At 42.3% G+C, this 20071-nt stretch overlaps 2 protein-coding genes and 1 long non-coding RNA gene across 3 annotated transcripts; 2 read left to right on the top strand and 1 right to left on the bottom strand.

The window, feature by feature from the left end:
* Window positions 1–2396: 2396 nt before the first annotated feature.
* On the bottom strand, window positions 2397–5390 carry LOC123445767. The gene is made up of 2 exons (XM_045122803.1): window positions 5154–5390; window positions 2397–4520 (listed from the first exon to the last, which is right to left on the bottom strand). Exon 2 carries the CDS (start codon window positions 4310–4312, stop codon window positions 2474–2476), a length of 1839 nt encoding a protein of 612 aa, XP_044978738.1. The 5' UTR covers window positions 4313–4520; window positions 5154–5390; the 3' UTR covers window positions 2397–2473.
* On the top strand, window positions 2989–5465 carry LOC123445769. Its single transcript, XR_006631152.1, has 3 exons — window positions 2989–3076; window positions 4231–4266; window positions 5384–5465. It is a non-coding gene; the product is annotated as an uncharacterized LOC123445769 (long non-coding RNA).
* Window positions 5466–9121: 3656 nt separating this feature from the next.
* LOC123441260 (dirigent protein 15-like) lies at window positions 9122–9791 on the top strand. The gene has a single exon (XM_045117746.1). It carries the CDS (start codon window positions 9169–9171, stop codon window positions 9718–9720), a length of 552 nt encoding a protein of 183 aa, XP_044973681.1. The 5' UTR covers window positions 9122–9168; the 3' UTR covers window positions 9721–9791.
* Window positions 9792–20071: the final 10280 nt, after the last annotated feature.

Below are 20071 nucleotides of genomic sequence, written 5' to 3'. Positions count from 1 at the left end.
CACGTATTGACCATAATGTGGAGGAGTTTGCTGATAGCTATTGTAATTCTCAAGATCATTAAAAATGTGACAAGAAGATTTTTCTCCTTATAAGTTAATTCTGCTTCATCATTCTAGTAGTAGGTTCTGTCTACCATCTTCCATATATTTTTTGAAGAATGAAAATAAGATGTCAATGGAAATAAGTTATCAACTATTTTTAAATAAACAATATAAATTACCTAATAAATATGGTTGAGAAACTCACATAATGGTAGAACTGGAGGCGTCTGCACATCGACCCAGATGTCGATATTACCTTCAATTTCATCTTTCGGACGAATATCAAAGGTAATAAGCATATTAGGCTCAAATGCATAAGCCTTGCATAGTGCTATCCAACTTTTGCATTCAAAAAAGGAGTAGGTGTCTGCATTGTATAACTTTACGGCAAAAGTATAACCATGCTCGGTCCTCAAGTGAACTATCTTTACCTCCATAGTTTTTTCAGTACTGAAATCAATCTTATCCAAGACATAAATTCTTGCATGGCAGGGGATACGCTAGTAGAATAGTAAAAAATAAAAATTATAAGTTGAAGCAAAAGAAGTCATGCTTAATTATGAAAAAAAGACTTGTCGTTGTGACTTACTGTATCCACTTCGAAGTCCTCATCCAGCATGATGCTGAAGCGCCTATCATCAACTAGGTGAGGCGTGTCACACAGGCCGCGCTCACCTTAGCAGTATTCGCACATAACGAATTTCCTTTCGTCGTCAGACATTTCCTATGTTCATAGTTGAAACATTTAAAATCAATCGAAGGCAACTACGACGAAACTTATATGACAGATCACTATTAATTCTAAAACAGAATTAACCTAAATAATTCTTCCTTTCTTCTTTTCCTCCTCTTCTTCCTCTCCTCCTCTTCCTCTAATAATTCTAAAATAGAATTAACCTAAAAGAATATAATTCCCTCTCCTTCCTCCTCTTCTTCCTCTCATTCCTCTTCTACTTCTCCTCTTTTTCTTCTACTTCTCCTGTTCTTCTATTTTTCCTCTACTTCTCCTCTTCATCCCCATTTCCGGCAATTATAGGGCACTTCATATGTCCTAGTTTCTAGCACTAGTCATGCCAAAATTCATGGAAAATTTGGGCATGACCTTTGCTAAAAAGTGGACATATGGAGCGCCTGAAATTTGTCGGAACGGAAATGAATCAACATTTGCAAATAAGAACACCAAGACATCCTCTATATTAAGAATGCATCATCATCGACATCAATGACATGGCGACTAGCACTAGCATTTTCATCATCGACATTTACAACACATTATCATCTATATCAACAACATGGGGATTTGGCTATTCTCACCTAGAGGTCTTAGGGGGTCGGCGATGGGGACGACTTTTGCGCGCGCGCGGGAGAAAGCGGGCGGCCGCGCGTCAGATTTGGCGCATCGCTTTCAGTGCGCTATAAAATGCCGCGCTCGCCACGCGGCTGCCCACAGCCACACGCCTCTCCCTCGCCGTTTTTTTGACTCTTCCTCTGCCTCTCCCTCGCCGCTCCCTCTGCCACCATGCCGCCGCGTCGCCGTGCATCCTCGGGCTACCGCGGCGTCCGCGAGCACCCCTCCGGCACCTACTACGCCGAGATCCGGTCCGGCGACGTCCGCCTCGGCCTCGGCATTTTCGAGACCACGCACGAGGCCGACCGCGCGTACGACACGGCGGCGTGGCGACTAGGGCGGCCTCGCGCGCAGATGAACTTCCACGACGTCTACATGCGCGAGCAGGCGCAGAACCTCGCCCCTCCCCCTCGTCTGATCATGGAGCAAGACCGGCAGGAGCACCTTCGGCAGCAGCGTCGGCTCCTCGTCGCCGAGGAGGATGAGCGAGCCATGACGGAGTGGCGCCGTCGACACCCGGAGGACGTCGCCACCGAGAACGCCTACTGGGCGGAGAGGACGGCAAGGCGTCGCGCGGAGCGGCAGGACAGGCGTCGGCGCAAGTTACTCGCCATATCGCAGTGCGGGGCCGTCCAAAATGGTTTGCCGTCCATCTTCACTTCCGACGATGAACGTTGGGAGGACGCATTTTTATCTACCTCGGACAGCACCCACAGTGATGACTCGGAGTAGTTTTATCTATGTGTTGAACTAGTTTTATTATCTATGTGTAATATATTATCTATGTTTTATTATCTATATGTAAAATATACGTGTTGAATAAGTTTTGGGTGTTTATTATTTGCAGCATCTGTTGGAGCGTCGCGCGCACTAAAATATGTTGCGAACAAAAAAAGCTAACCGCGGGTTGTAAATCTGTTTTTTAGCGCTGGTCCAGGCGCGTTTAGGGTTGAAGATGCTCTGACTAGTAGGAGTACAACAAAAGAATATTATCAGACAGGGTATATTATACTATACTCTAATTAATAATATGATATTGCTTGCTGTTAAAGGTTTACAGTTGCGCCTGCTTACTGATCTAACTTAGTGTTTCTGAATCTGTATTTGTATCTGTATGCCAACAGCAACAGGCACAGCAGGGGGTACTGTATTTGTATCTGATTCTGAAGCAAAAACACCTGCAAACCTCAGTGGCTGCTGCATCTGCACCCGGGAGCTGCTGCTTCCGCTGCCATCATCATCATCATCATCATCTTCTTCTTCTTCTTCTTGGTGGTCGCCGTCTCCGGGTCTGCGGCGGCACACCATCCTGTGGTGCACAATGTCGTAGGCGTCGGCGGTCCTGACCTCCTGGGCGAGGGAGCAGGGGCAGCAGCACAGCCACTGGAAGCAGTCCGTCACGTCCGGCTTCCCGCAGCACAAGGCGTTTCCGGGAAGCCCGAACCTCCGGCGCATCTGGATCCTCCAGAACCCGCCGTACAGCAGGCCGAGGACGCAGAGCAGGGTGCCGCCGAGGCTTAGCGCGAGCCTGGCCGCCTCGTCGTCGATGTTGATGGCCGCCAGGGTGAAGATGAAGAATGGCGCCAGGCACAGCAGGACGAAGGTCGCCGCGTGCACGTACGCGTTGCCGAACCCGAGGCGCCCGGCGTTCCACCCGAACACGCAGCAGCTGCACAACAGTGACAGGTATGCCAGCGAGATGTCCTCCCACAGGTCCGCCACCAGCCCGCCGGACCACTCCGGCGACATACTAGTACCATCTTCTTCTTCTAGTTCCATCTCGACGCCCACGACAGAAGCTGACGTTTCTCCTTGTCCTTGTCGCTGCGGAGAGGGGGACAAGGAGTACCTCCTCTCGACGGTCTTGATCTTGTGCTGGAGCCGCCGCCGCGAACCAGAGGAAGAAGAGGACTCCTCGTCGTCGGCGGCGGCCTGGACCTCGTAGTCTTTCCCCAGGGGGCTGAGGTTGTTGTACAGGCTGGCTACGGCCGGGGCGCATATCGCAACCGACACGGTGAGGCCGACGCCCACCGGAGGCCGCCGGCTCCTGGACAGCCCGAGGTTGAGGCCGCAGAGCGCGTACTGCGCCAAGCAGTTGAGGTGGAGCAGCAGGATCACAACGGCCATGTGCCTCCTCTCGTTGGGCTTGACGGTGCCGCCCTTGCAGTAGGTCTCCCGGAGCGCGGCCATGTCGCCGGCCCTCCACCGGCACAGCAGCGCCAGGTGGTAGAACCTTCTCGGGTGGTTGTACAGGCACATCAAGGTGAACAATGCATTGAGTATCTGGTTGTTGACCTCGAACCACGTGTCCTTGTGCGACTTGCTCCGCAGCACGGCGTTGAGCATCCCGGTCATCACCATGAAGAGGATGGCGCCGGAGATACCAACAGCAACGATCCACACAAAAAGAGCCATGTTCATGGGGTTCTTGATCCACTCCTTGGACCTGTCCCACAATGGTCCCCACTTGATCTTCCTCACGAACGGCGCCAAGCGTCGCCGTGTTCTGGACTGCAGTTTTCTTGGTGGTGGGCGAGACCGAGAAGAGTGTTGATGCTGCTGCTGCTGCTGCTGCTGGTGGTGGTGGGAAATAGAAGAAGAAGAAGAAGAAGAAGAAGAGCCATTGTTGTTGTGTCTTTGGTCGGCACCGGCCACGGCCAGCATGTGGTCGGTGGAGTAGCAGGGCGGCGAGGTTGGTGTCTGCAGGTGGTGCTGAAAGGAGTCGTAATCCTGGACATTGGTCTTGTCGCTCAGGATCAATCTGTCGTCTGTTGTTTGTTGGGATGAGTCTTGGATGGCAATGTGATGATCGTCTTTTGCATCTCTCTTGTTTTTTGCAGGCCCTTCTGCTGCAGCCTCTTGGTCATCAGCAGCAGGTATCATCTTGTGATTACCATCACCTGCACCTGCAACTGCAACCATATTTCAACAGGCTCCGATCGATGTTCTGTTTGCATGCACTATGTTTTCTCCTTGATTGAATGAACTAGTAGCTAGCTAGCTTGTACGGAAGTGTAATGTTGGTTCTAATCTCAAGAGGTAGCTAGCTGTTCCTGTTCACATAAGGATTTGATCTGATCCCCTTTTAGTAGCCAGGGCCTCGTTTCTTCTTCCCATTTGGTTGGATTTTCTGCAAAAAAAAAAAGGGTCATGAAACTGCCGCTTAATAATAACCTAGCTTGGACATATTGTGCAGGCGGTATATGGAGCAACAGTGAATACAATATTGTTAATTAAACTGCCACTTAATATTGTTAATTAACAGGGTGAATGAAGGAAGAACCTTATAAAAAAGGGAATACATAATTGGAAGCCTGCTTCAAAGCAAAAGTGGCTGCCTTGCACACTAGTAAGTTTAGTTTTGCAAACTAGCTACTAGTCAGTATTTAGTGTGTTGCATGTAGCCCAGTTTATATATAACATATATAATATATACGTAGTATATTCTAAAAAAGAAAGGAAAATTCCTCTTTACAATTAATTGCATATGATGGATCGATATTAAGTAGTAGAGGGCAAAAATATTCATAATTATACCACTGGCGCATGCATCAATCAATCAATCAATCAGTAGATAAAAATACTCCTCCCTTCCGTAATTAACTAATTAATATAAAAGTGTTTAGATCATTACTTTAGTTATCTAAACACTTTTATATTAGTTTACAGAGGGAGTACTAGTTAGTTTTGTTAAGGAAGCAAGAACAAATGAAAGGTAGCAGATATGAATGGATGAATTAAACGATGGTACATACATATATACCTTACTAGCTCTTCCAGCGTGCATGCGGCAACCCCCCCTTGTTAGCAACACCTATGGATGGATGGATGGATTGGCTTTCACCTCTGGTCTGCTCTGCTCTTCCCTTTTGATTGAGAGCAGAGAGACCCTCTTTGCTTTGCTAGAATGAATATGATAGGCGAGGAGGATAGATGCATGGATGGAGTTGAATTCTTCTTGTTGTTGATATATCCTTTTTCCCGGGAAGCTAGGATTAAGAGATTTGATTGAGGAGAAACAAGAGCTGCTGCTGCTGCTCAATAGAATTACAACCAACCGATGAAGGAAACAAGAAGAAGAAACAAAGCAAGGTTGGGCCGGCGGAGATTTTGTTGGTTGATTTGGCCTCTCCTCTCCTCTCGTGGCCGCCACCAGGCTGGACCTTCTTCTCTTCTATTCTATTCTGGAGTATTATTAAATTCTATTCTTAATACTTACTGTTATAATACTTACTGCAGGAGAGAGGAGAAGACAACCAGAAGAGAAGAGAAGAGAAGAGAGTAATACAAGAGAGATAGAGACAAGGAACAAGAAAAGTAGCCCAGTTGTCTTCGTCAAGTGCAATGCAACGCAACGCAAGGTCAGACAAAATCAAGAGAAAAGGTCATCCCATCCGTTCAGAGAGTTGGACCAACTAGAAAATTCAACCAACTAAAACACGTCTTCCTTGCTTCCTTCCTTGACATGTTATTTAGTGCGTTTGATATATTTATTTATACTAGCAAAAGGGTCCGTATGTTCCAACTGAAGAAAAAAATATCACACGTTTTTAATTTACAAAAAATGCTCTATAATCTGAGTATTTATAGCTACGGCCTAAATAAAGATGATCATAACCTACAAAAACGCAATTTAAGATTCCACGAGTCTTATATTTAAACATGACTTGCATGTAGATTTAACACGTACTCCATCCGTCTCAATATTCTTGTCTTTGATTTGTCTAAATATGAATGTATCTGGTCATGTATTAGTATTTAGATACATCCATTTCTAAATAAAACTCAGACAAGAATTTTGTGACGGAGGGAGTATAAAGAAAAACGCAAGTGATCTTCAATTTCATCTCCAATCATGATTTTGCTGAGATGTTCATCCACAATCCGGATCAATATTCATTAAGATTGCATCCTAATGGTTAACAAGTAAAATAACATCATATTCAGATTCTGCATATTTTTTTAATCAAATTTCATATATAACACATTAAATTTGAAGTTACAGTTTAGAAGATATTAGTATTTAAAAAAATATTTGATATGTACTACGGGTTTAATGTCATAAACATTAAGATGTTTTTTATAAAATAGCATGACGGATTAAGGATATCTATTTTCGTTTATTATTATTATTATTATTATTATTATTATTTTGTTAACAATTGTTATAATTATTATTATCAGTAGTAGTAGTATTAGTATAGTATATGGTATTAATATTAGTAGGTATAGATAGAAGGGAGGGTCGGACATACCAATATCACTAATTGAAAAATACTCTTTTCAAAAATCACTCTCATCTTTACAGTTTGTGACAAGTAGCGCATTGCATATGTGTCACTTATTGCAACCTAGAGTTTTTTCATTTTTTAGATCCATATATTTAAAATGTTTTCTCTTTTAAACCGTATGTTTCAATCTTGAACCGTTTTCACCACTGGGTTTCTCGCATCAAATTTTTTAAAACTAGATCTCATGTTGATAGATTTTGACAAACTTCTTTTTCATGAAAAAACCAGACAAAAAATCGCGCCTCTCGCGATAGAAAAACAAATAAAAAATATGTTTTTTCTGTTTTCGAGAGGCATGGAGCCGTGCCTCTCGTGAAAGCAAAACCGTGCCTCTCGCGGAAAAACAAAAAAACACATTTTTTTTCTTTTTAAGAGGCACGGTTATGCCTCTCGTGAAAAAAAATGTTTTTTTATTTCCGAGAGGCACAAACGTGCCTCTTACAAAAAAATGAAGCAAAACCGTGCCTCTTACAAAAAAAAAGAAAAACACGTTTATTTTCGTTTCCGAGAAGCGGAAGCAAAATCGTGCGTCTCGGAAAAGCAAAGTCGTGCATCTCGCAAATAAAAGAGAAAATAGAAAACCCGTTTTTTTGTTTCCAAGAGGCGGAAGCAAACCCGTGTCTCTCAGGAAAGCAAAACCGTGCCTCTCGCGAAAAAACAAAAAAACACATTTTTTTTCTTTTTGAGAGGCACGGTTATGCCTCTCGTGAAAAAAAATGTTTTTTTATTTCCGAGAGGCACAAATGTGCCTCTTACAAAAAAACGAAGCAAAACCGTGCCTCTTACAAAAAAAGAAAAAGAAAAACACGTTTATTTTCGTTTCCGAGAAGCGGAAGCAAAATCGTGCGTCTCGGAAAAGCAAAGTCGTGCATCTCGCAAATAAAAGAGAAAATAGAAAACCCGTTTTTTTGTTTCCGAGAGGCGGAAGCAAACCCGTGTTTCTCAGGAAAGCAAAACCGTGCCTCTCGCAAAAAAATAGAAAGCATTTTTTTTCCGGGTAGGCATGGCCGTGCAAAAATAAAATAAATAGAAATCACGTTTTTTCCAGAAAAAACAAATTTTATCGTAAAACTAAGAAAAATCGATGGAAAATCGGAACACCAAAAAACCCAAAGAAAACCAATCTAAAAAGCAGAAAAAGCATGCAGAAAAATACAAAATAAAATCTAAATAAATAAATAAACTCAGAGCACGATGCCTGAAAATGCCCAAGTGATGGCAAGTGCTCGCTAAGTAGTTGCTCTTCCGAGATATGATGTGTGATGGAATCTGATTGGGCGAGGAAGTAGTTAGTTGAGACGGCCCAGGTGTCCACCTGGCTGGTGCATATTGTACGTATACGGATATAATAGAATTGTTCTGAGGTAATACAAGTTATGAAGAATGAGAGGCCGCCTACGGATATAATAGAATTGTTGTGAGGTAATACAAGTTATGAAGAATGAGAGGCCGCCTACGAGTATAATAGAATTGTTGTGAGGTAATACAAGTTATGAAGAATGAGAGGCCGCCTACGGGTATAATAGAATTGTCGTGAGGTAATACAAGTTATGAAGAATGAGAGGCCGCCTACGGGTATAATAGAATTGTCGTGAGGTAATACAAGTTATGAAGAATGAGAGGCCGCCTACGGGTATAATAGAATTGTTGTGAGGTAATACAAGTTATGAAGAATGAGAGGCCGCCTACGGGTATAATAGAATTGTTGTGAGGTAATACAAGTTATGAAGAATGAGAGGCCGCCTACGGGTATAATAGAATTGTTGTGAGGTAATACAAGTTATGAAGAATGAGAGGCCGCCTACGGGTATAATAGAATTGTTGTGAGGTAATACAAGTTATGAAGAATGAGAGGCCTGTTGTGAGGTAATACAAGTTATGAAGAATGAGAGGTCGTCTACGGGTATTGCTGCACCGACCTTCCATGACTGTTTTTTCATTGAGCATGAATTTGTTAGGGTTAGATACGAGCATGCCATTAGGGAAACAAATTATGTAGCTCATGAACTGGTCCAGTTGGCAAAAGTTCCAAGTCTCTATTGTATCGTTTATTTATGGTGAACGATGTAACATTACGTTCTAATGAATAAAGGGGTTATTCTGAGGTAAAAAAAGAATTGATCGCTGCAGCCTCCCTCCCTATAAAAAATCAATCGCCAGATATTGGTGTCCAATATATTCTCCTATTTCAGCTAAGAATGCATGTAGTCATTTATTTCCGTATATAGAATACCAAAAGATATCCTCCTTCCAGCAATAAATACACGCCATTATTTATTTCCATATATAGATATAGAGTAGTAGTACAAAAAGATATCCTCACCTGATCTATAGCTATAAATATGCATAAATACACGTCGTAATTTATTTCCATGTATAGAGTACCAAAACATATCCTCATCTCCAGCTATAAATACACGTACGTATCAAACCTTCTTACCCATCATATCATATCCCAATTCACGCCAGAAGCCACAAGAAAACAAGATGAGAATTCCATTCTTGGTCCTCATCACCATCCTCCTCCTCTCTCTCCAAGTCCAATGTAATGCTTCCTCGTTTGGAAGAGACAAGGAGACCAACATCCTCTTCTACCTCCACAACATCCATGCCGAGAAGGATTCATCCTCAGTCCTTGTCGCACAAAATACCAATGCCACGGCCCATCCTCGTGGCTTCGTGCCATTTAGCTATGTGTACGTGTTTGACGATGTGATCACTGACGGGCCTGCGATTACATCTAAGGTGATTGGAAATGCACAGGGCACGTACATCGGAACATCAAAAGATGGGTACACGATTTTGATGGCCATCGACGTCGAGATCACACATGGCCCATTCAACGGAAGCTCGTTTGTATTGTTCTCAAGAAACCCGTTGAGATCAACCAGGGAGCTCCCTGTTATTGGAGGTCGTGGTGCATTCCGGATGGCCCAAGGGTACGGCATGCTCCGGACGGTGTGTGTTCATTGTCTCAACTCTGTGAACCCTCCAAAAGGTGATGTCATAGAGTACAATGTGACTCTCTGGCACCATTAGTTGAGTTTATGTATTTTGGGTCTTTGTAGCGCAATAACGATAATATAATGGATGGTTGAGTTTTCTAGTTATTGACTTGTCATGCTTTGTAAAGTTACCACATAAAACTCCCTCAACTTATAAATTAAAGTGAAATGATGGTTATTGATCTTCATTTACATGGATTTGGTTTCAATGTTAGGATGGTATGGTTTTTAGCTAGCCAGGAATTTAGAAATGGTCATTTCTTTTACACAACGTGCACAGTATAATATATTTGTTGAAGAGTAGGAATGAGGAACAAAATATGTCATCATGTGCATACACGGAGGGGACAGAAAATCTATCTATAAATCAATCAAAGAAGAAGTATCTAGTCACTCACAAGCATTGAAGGAAGGGAGGCTAACCGTCCGTCCGTCGGGGGGGGGGGGGGGGGGAGGTGGTTGACGACCCTTTTCTTTGAGGATTATTGTGGCCATGAGCATGAAGAGGCCACACTCAGTGAGGGCGCACAGGATCCTGGTGGCCAAGACCAACATGGGTCGTCTCGGAGGGTCATGACCCGACACCTGGATGGACAAGGCCACGAGCGCCAACGTCACCAAACCCAAGATGACGGTCGCCATGCAATGACCATCGTCGCTTCTCCTGATTGTTGTTGCCGCCGTCGGCCATCGCTTCACTCGCTCCAGATCCGATGATCGTGTTGTGCGTGCCCCGACTCAACTCGGACGATGTGGAGGGGTCCGCGATCACATCTGGGGTGCTTGGAAATGCACATGGCATGTAGATCGAAACAGTGAAAGATGGGTACACGATTTTGATGATCATCGACATTGAGATCACACATGGGCCATCCAGTGGCAGCTCGTTTGTATTGTTCTCGAGAAACCTATTGAGATCAACCAATGAGCTCCCCGTTATTGCAGGTTCTGAATGGCCCAAGGGTACGGCATGTTCCGGACGGTGTGTATTCATTGTCTCAACTTTGTGAACCCTCCGAGTGGAGAGGTCATAGAGTCCAACGTGACGCTCTGGCACCATTAGTTGAGTTTATGTATTTTGGGTCGCAATGATGATAATATATAATGGATGGTTGAGTTTTTCTAGTTATTGATTTGTCATGCTTTGTAAAGTTACCACATAAAACTCCCTCAACTTTATAAAGTGAAATGATGGTTATTGATCTTCATTTACATGGATTTGGTTTCGAAATTAGGATGGTATGGTTTTTAGCTAACCGGAACGTAGAAATATAGTTAGTTTATCTTACAACAGTGTGCATATATAGTAAATTTTTTGGAGTAAGATTCAGGAAGAAAATATCTCATGATGTGCATGTATACACGGAGGGGCCAGAAAATACATATGGTATAAATAAAATACTAATAAAGTGAATGAATCAATAATAAATAAAATCAAAGAAGAAGAAGAATGGTAATAATTGCTAAACATGGGAGTGTGGATGGGAAGGTGGTCGACGGCCCTGGCGCTGGCGGTCTGTGATGATAATCGTGAGCAAGAGCATGGGGATGCTGCATGCACCGGCGATGCATAGGATCCTCAAGAACAAGACTAACATGGGTCGTGTGGGAGGGTGAGGATCGACGACGACGACTTTGGGCCGTGGCGGTGGGGAAGGTGGCCGATCCAGCAGGGTGACTGCGGCGAGGAGGATGAAGAGGATGCAGGGGGAGACGACACACATGATCCTGGCCAAGGAGACCAACATGGGTCTTGATGGTGGTGCGTCAGGGCCCGGCAGCCAGGCGGACACGGCCGCGATCGGCAGGGTCATCAAACCCACGCCGACCAGTACCGTGCACCGACTGCAGGTGTCTCCGATCTCATGCCCATGCCCGCCGCTCTCCTCACCGCCGCCGCCGCCCATCGCTCCGCTCCGCTTGCCGTGCCCTGCGCCAACTCAACTCAACTCAACTGGCCGCAAAAGCAAGTCGTATGTAGGGATGAGCAAAGCCTAAACGACTTGATCCAAACCAACAGCCCAACCCACTTATGTAATAAAAGCTTTCTCGGCCCGCTACAAAACAACATATACTCTACAATACGGCAGCCAGAAAAGAAAAGAAAAAACTAACCTCTGATTAGATGGTTATTAGGAGTCTCAGACTTGACGTTGGTGTTTGGATTTTTCTAAATTTATCTTAGGTCTTTCGGCGATGTGCTTTCAGTGAAAGGAGACGTTTTTGTCGACAAGGAAGGCGTCTATGACGACTTCGTCAATCTCAAAATGATGTGTCGGCTTAATCTCTCGAAGTTGCTTATAGGGATAACATATATGTGCGTGCGTTTATATAGGTAATTGTATGCTCATGTATGTGAGCGACTTTGATTGTACTCTGCAAAAAAAAACACAAACAAAAAAGAAAAAAGAAAAAAACATGAGACGACAGTAACCGTGGTCTACTCTGCTCCACTCGCTGTACATCCGATCGCGTCGTGCACAAACTCAACTCAACTGGACTCGACTCTTTCAAAAGCAAACAGGGGACCTCCAATGCGCCGCTCGTTGCGGCCGGCTGTCGAGCGAACGCACATGGGGCTCGCCCCACTGAGTCGGCCCAGTTTTTTTGTCTTAAGAAAATCTGATATATTTTTTTATTTTTTCTATTCTTTTTGCCTTTTCTGCCTATTTTTTTCTTTTTTGGTTCGTACTTTCTGTATTTTTTTACTTTTTTCGAATTTGAAGCAAAAACATTTGTCGAATTTTAAGAACATTCTTTGAAAATTCAGAAAATTTTATGAATTTATGAACAATGTTTTAAAACATCAAGGTTTTGGAATTTGGAACATCTTTTAAAAGCAAGAACTTTTTTTGAAATTCAAGAGCAATTTTCAAACATTAACTTAGTTTCAAAATTATACAAAAAAGCATATTTCGATTTTTACTGAAAAAACGAACATTTTGAAAATACTAATCATTCTCTTAAAATACCAAACATTTTTTAAGTAGAACATTTTTGGAAAATCCAAAACATTTTTGAAGTCATGATTTTTTTTAAAAACTGCAACTATTTTTAAAAGGATAATATTTTCTTAAAAAAAGTTTTTTGCAATTTGAACAATGTTTTTTGAAAATCCATAACATTTGTCTTAAATCCCGAACATTTTTTGTAGTTATAAATATTTTTGGAAAATAGCAACTTAACTGAAACTGAGAACATTTTTTTAAAAAGCAAAGACATTTTTCGAATTTGAAGAACATATTTATAAATCCAGATTTTGTTTTGAATTTATAAATAAATTTTGTAAAACGACAATTTTTTGAAATTTGAAACAGTTTTTTAAAAGCAAGAATTTTTTTAGAAATTTAAGAATAATTTTCGAACACAAAAGTTTAAAAATTGAACGAAATTTTGATAATTCAAAATGTTTTTGAAAATACAAAACACTTTCTGAAAATACCGAACATCTTCTTAAAATAAGGAACATTCTCTTAAAAAACGAACATTTTTTAAAAATCCCAAACATTTTATTAAGTTATGAATGTTTTTGAAAATTGGCAATTATTTTAAATTTCGAATATTTTTTATAAAAAGCTATTTTTGTATTTGAAGAAAAAATTGAAAATTAATTTTTTTTTGAAACAAGAACAGATAAGAGAAAAAAATAAAAAATAAAATAAATAAACAAATGAAAAATTAATTCAAGGAACCTTCTAGAAGTTTTCCAAAACTGAAAAAATCCAGAGGTTCCCAAAACCAGGATCAGTGAAACGCGCTAATGGGTTTGCCCATTTAAATCGCTTGCCTTTCCTTCCTGTGCATTTGCCAGACACTTTGACGCAACGAACGTTTAATAGGATTTTCCAGCAGCCAAGCCTAAATGACTTGATCCAAACAAAGAGCCTAGCCCACTATGTAATAAAAGCATTCTCGGCCCACTACGAACAAAGAAAAGCTTTCTCGGCCCGCTGCAAACATACATATAGGACAGATTTTGCATGGCTTAGTGGGAGACAAGACTTAAATGCATTTCTTAGTGGTGCATTGAGGTGGACATTTTGCATGTTGAAAACGCTTACTTACGTGGCAGATTTTGTGTGGCTTAGTAAACGAGAAGATTTAAATGCATTTCCTAATGGATGTTTAGGTGGACACTTTGCATGTTGAAAAAATTAGGACCAAATTTTTAAGAATGTAAGATTAATGTCTCAGTGTTTTGTTTTTTTATGGCTATCCAGGGGAATTTAATATGATATCATCTCTCACCATATAGCCTACCCCAACTTATTTGGGACTAAAGGCTTTGTTGTTTTTGTTGTTGCTTTTAGCATCTCTCACCATAGATGAGTATCTTTTTATTTAACAAACAATACACTATCATCGATTGCTCCACGGAGGACCATTTTATAGATTTCGAAGTGACGTCAAGCAAGATGGTACACTTTTGAACTAACAGCAATATTAGGGCAAGGATGAATAAAGCGAGTGGAAGTGGAGGGGTACAAGCGGCTACGGATTTGTAAGGAGAAAGAGAAAGTCAGTATTTTTGGTATATGAATGGAAACAAATGTCATCTTCCCCACACATTTATGAATTATATGACACTTGTTTTGATCAATGTGTATCTACAATTTGTGTTATTGTTTCGTGGCAACGCATATATATTTAGCTAGCTGGATGTAATAGTTGATTCAGCAACAACAACAACATTTGGTTTGGAAATCAAAGATTATTTAAATAGTGCAAACAAAATCCTAGTTAATAGTACATTTACCAACTACTGATCTAAAAAAATTCAATTCATCTAGAATACGACTAGTTTGAAAAATATTGCCAGATTTTACGAGTGGGGCCTACTAGTCAGGAATCTGATGAACCTTCTTGTAATTGAAGCTGTTAGAGGGCCTTGGATGTGTCGGTGTCAGATGTTAAAGAAGCCATGTGAGCCTTCATTATTGCCTGAGAGGCTGAGACAAATCCCACACAAGACGACGATGGCTCGATACGGGAATGAGGGCATCTCCAGCCGCGCCCCCAACAAGCCCCACAAGGCCTTTTTTGATCGCTTGTGAAAAAATGGCCCAGTTATGCTTTCAAAAGCCTGTTTTTTGTCAGTTAGGGCCGATTTTGTCATCAGCGGACCTAGGTCGAACCCAGCGCGCTCGGGGGCGCCGGGGGAAACGTTTTTTGTGCGAATTCGTTGTGGACCCACTGAGTCAGCGACTAGGCGCTCTCGTCGTCCTCATCGCCTCGCTTTCCCGCGGGGAATTGATGACCCACACGTATAGGGTATCAATCGTAGTCCTTTCGATAAGTAAGAGTGTCAAACCCAACGAGGAGCAGAAGGATCTGACAAGTGGTTTTCAACAAAAAAATATCTCCAAGCACTGAAATTATCGGTAACAAGTGATTGTGTGGTGAGATGATTCGTAGCAAGCAACAAGTAACAAAAGTAGCAACGGTGCAGCAAAGTAGCCCAATCCCTTTTGTAGCAAGGGACAAGCCTAGACAAAGTCTTATAGGAGGAAAAACGCTCCCGAGGACACACGGGAATTTGTGTCATGCTAGTTTTCATCATGTTCATATGATTCACGTTCGTTACTTTGATAGTTTGATATGTGGGTGGACCGGTGCTTGGGTACTGCCCTTACTTGGACAAGCATCCCACTTATGATTAACCCCTCTCGCAAGCATCCGCAACTACGAAAGAAGAATTAAGACAAAGTCTAACCATAGCATTAAACTAGTGGATCCAAATCAATCCCTTACGAAGCAACGCATAAACTAGGGTTTAAGGTTCTGTCACTCTAGCAACCCATCATCTACTTACTACTTTCCAATGCCTTCCTCTAGGCCCAAATAATGGTGAAGTGTTATGTAGTCGACGTTCACATAACACCACTAGAGGAAAAACAACATACAACACATCAAAATATCAAACGAATACCAAATTCACATGATTACTATTAGCATGACTTATCCCATGTCCTCAGGAACAAAAGTAACTACTCACAAAGCATAATCATATTCATGACCAGAGAGGTAATGAGTAGCATCAAGGATCTGAACATAAACTCTTCCACCAAGTAATCCAACTAGCATCAACTACAAAGAGTAATTAACACTACTAGCAACCTTACAAGTACCAATCGGAGTCGCGAGATGGAGATTGGTTACAAGTGATGAACTAGGGTTTGGAGATGAGATGGTGCTGATGAAGATGTTGATGGTGACGAGTCCCCTCCGATGAGAGGAGTGTTGGTGATGACGATGGCGACGATTTCCCCCCTCCGGGAGGGAAGTTTCCCCGGCAGGATCGTCCTGCCGGAGCTCTAGATTGGTTCTTCTCAAGTTCCGCCTCGTGGCGGCGGCGAATCCACGAAAAAGCTCCTCCTTGATTTTTTTCCGGACAAAACCCTTCATATAGAAGAAGAGGGGGGCCAGTGGGCCAGCATGTTGCCAACAAGCCCCCTAGGCGCGACCAGGGGGTGGCCGCGCCTAGCAGGCTTGTGGCCACCTGCTGGCGCCCCTTTGGCGCTTCTTCGGCCCAGTATTTTTTATAAATCCAGAAAAAAGCATCGTTGATTTTTACGGCGTTTGGAGTTGCGCAGAATAGGTATCTCAAACTTGCTCCAATTTCAGGCCAGAATTCCAGTTGCCGACATTCTCCCTCTTCATGTAAACCTTGCAAAATAAGATAGAAAAGGCATAAGTATTGTACCGTGAAGTGAAATAACAGCCCAAGAAGCGATAAATATCAACATGAAAGCATGATGCAAAAGGGACGTATCAACTCCCCCAAGCTTAGACCTCGCTTGTCCTCAAGTGAAAGCCGAGCTCAATAAATATGTCCACATGTTTAGGGAGAGAGGTGTCGACAAAACAAGATACGAACATGCAGGCATCATGGCCATGATCAGAACAGCAATACCAACATATAATCTCTCATGCTAAAGTGATAATTCCTTCACAAAGTAAAGCATGGATCACAAACCTTACCGAGAAGTAACAACCGTTAGCCTATAGTCATTGAAGCAATTGCAATTTATCACAACATCAGAAAGAGTCAAATAAGAGCTTGTAAAGCAAATCCACATACTCAATCATCTTTTCATTCTCTACAATTGCTACAACTCACGTGGTACTCATGAGATCAAAGTTTTAGCTGGACACAGAGAAAGATAGGGGCTTATAGTTTTGCCTCCCAACTGCTTACCTCAAGGGTAATGTCAACAATAATAATTCATGAATGCTTACCTCCAAGTTGACATATGAATATAGATCTTTACCAAGCATATGACGTTAGTCAAGATAAAGGCGAAACAAGGAATTGGTGAAGATCATCATGACTCTTTCAAGGGCAAAAAGTAAAGGTACAAGATAGGCCCTTCGCAGAGGGCAGCAGAGGTTGTCATGCACTTTTGAGGTTTGGATGCGTGTCCTCTTAGTGCGGAGGAACATCACTTTATATTGCCTCCTTTGATAAAGAACTTTATTATGCAGTCTGTCGCTTTTATGTCTTCCTCATCACAGGTTCGTATAAAGCTTATTTTCCACACACTAATAGATCATACATATTAGAGAGCAATTTTTATTGCTTGCACCGATGACAACTTACTTGAGGGATCTTATTCAATCCATAGGTAGGTATGGTGGACACTTATTGCAAAACTGGGTTGAAGGTTTACGGATGCACAAGTAGTATCTCTACTTGGTGCGGGAGTTTTGGCTAATATGAGGTGGAAGCAACCGTCACATGCTAAGGGATCTCTAATCATATAACATTGTTCGGAACCACGCAAACACAATTCATTATGTTGTCTTCCTTGTCCAACATCTACTTCTAAGCATGTAATAGTTTAGTGAGTGTTCACAATCATAGATGGTGTCAAAGATGATGTATTTATATGTGAACCTCTCCTTGTTTATCACTTCCTATTAATTGCAACAATGACCAAGGTCTACGTTTGTCTACCCTCAACGAGTTTCAATCATCATCCCTTTTATATGTGAAGCCATCACTTCCCATAAGATCATTACATGATCTTTCATGCTTTTGTTCTTTTCTCACTCTTTTGATCATGTCAAGAGGCAAAGCCCTTCAACTAAGACACTCTTTATTATATGGCTCACGAGGTCGAATACATCGGGGGTGACACAAAGCAAAACTCAAGACTGAAACACTAAGAGTTTTAAACTACTAGAGAAAAAGAAAACTCAAAAGGAACAAACTAAAACAAAGGTAAAGGCAAAAGATGTGATGGTGATACGATACCGGGGCAACTCCCCCAAGCTTGGCAAAAGCCAAGGGGATTTCCCATACCCATGCTCAGTTGTCTTCCTTTGGAGGTGATGGTGGTGGAGTTGTTGCAATCTTTGATTCCAAGAGAGCCATCAAAATTTGATTTATGCCTTGGAGATCTGTGATATGTTTCTCCAGCACGAGTTGTTTCACAAAACCTCAAGAGTTCAATCAAGGATGGAGATAATAGGTGGAGGTAGGGTTGGAGGAAGGTATTGCGAGCACGAGTTGTTTCACAAAATTTGATTCCAAGAGAACTTCACGAGTGAGATAAGTATTGCGAGCACGAGTTGTTTCACAAAACCTCAAGAGTTCAATCAAGGATGGAGACAATAGGTGGAGGTAGGGTTGGAGGAAATCCACTTCTTTAACTTCTTCCTTGTTGAACGCACATTGTGCTTCATCCCACGTCTGATTCCTCTCCTTAGTTTTGCCCTTGGTTTCTTTAGGTAGCCTCTCCTTGGCCTCCATTCTTTTCAGATCAGCATTTACTTCTCCATAGGCTCGAGGGAGATTGTTCTCCCCCATAGATTCCTGGGACGACATCTTGCTCTAAATCTGCGGCAGGAAACAGGCTCGAAACAAAAAACAGAGGAAATCTGCATGATAGAGGGGTCAGACCTCACGGGAGAATATATATTGATTTTTTCCAGACCAGAAGCACTACTCCGCACGAAAACGGAGTCCGGAAGGTGCACTAGGAGGCCACAAGCCCCCCAGGCGCGGCCTGTGCCTGTGCCTGTGCCTGGCAGGCTTGTCGCCTCCTCGCGCGCTCTCCGGACTACTTCCAATTTTTGTATTTTTTCAAATATTCCAAAACGGAGAAAAAATCCTACTAGAAAAGTTTTGGAATCTGTTTTCTTACCAAATCACATACCTCTTCGTTCTCGGGTCTGAAACAGGGTGATAAATATCCCTTAGGCATTCTTCGGGAGTTATGGTATTGATGATATTGCTTTCAACATTTATGGGAGTACCCGAGATATAATGCTTGATTATCTGCCAATTTACAACTCTCGGACAATTACCTTCCGTGTTGTTGATCTTGATAGCACCGGAACGATATACTTCCTCAACAACACAGGGACCTTCCCATTTAGAGAGAAGCTTGCCTGCAAAGAATCTTAAACGAGAGTTATATAGCAAGCCATAATCACCTACATTGAACTCACGCTTTTGTATCCTCTTATCATGCCACCTCTTAACCTTCTCTTTGAACAACTTGGCATTCTCATATGCCTGAGTTCTCCATTCATCAAGCGAGCTAATGTCAAATAACCTCTTCTCACCACCAAGTTTGAAATCAAAGTTGAGCTCTTTGATTGCCCAATAAGCTTTATGCTCTAGCTCAAGAGGTAAATGATAGGCTTTACCGTACACCATTTTGTACGGAGACATGCCCATGGGATTCTTATAGCCAGTTCTATAAGCCCACAGTGCATCATCGAGCTTCTTAGACCAATTCTTTCTAGACCTGTTGACAGTCTTTTGCAGAATTAGTTTAATCTCTCTATTGCTTAGCTCTACTTGACCACTCGACTGAGGGTGATAGGGAGACGCAATTCTATGGTTGACATCGTACTTAGCAAGAGTTTTACGGAAAGCACCATGAATGAAATGTGAACCACTGTCGGTCATTAGATATCTAGGGACTCCAAATCTAGGGAAAATAACTTCTTTAAGCATCGTGATAGAAGTGTTGTGATCAGCACTACTAGTGGGGATAGCTTCTACCCACTTAGTGACGTAATCAACCGCAACTAAGATGTGAGTATACCTGTTGGATTTTGGAAAAGGTCCCATATAATCAAAGCCCCAAACATCAAATGGTTCAATGACAAGTGAATAGTTCATAGGCATTTCCTGACGTTTACCGATATTACCTACTCTTTGACATTCGTCACAGGACAAGAGAAACTTACGAGCATCCTTGAGGAGAGTGGGCCAATATAAACCTGATTGCAATACCTTGTGTGCAGTTCTATCTCCCGCATGGTGTCCTCCGTAGGCCTCGGAGTGACACTTCTGTAGGATCTGTCCCTGTTCATGTTCAGGTACACAACATCTAATAATACCATCTACTCCTTCCTTATAAAGGTGA

The sequence above is a fragment of the Hordeum vulgare genome, chromosome 3H (genome assembly GCF_904849725.1).
Source record: "Hordeum vulgare subsp. vulgare chromosome 3H, MorexV3_pseudomolecules_assembly, whole genome shotgun sequence".
NCBI classification, from domain to species: Eukaryota; Viridiplantae; Streptophyta; class Magnoliopsida; order Poales; family Poaceae; genus Hordeum; species Hordeum vulgare.
The sequence above is the reverse complement of the archived record's forward strand: the minus strand, read 5'-3'. Positions and strand labels throughout refer to the sequence as shown.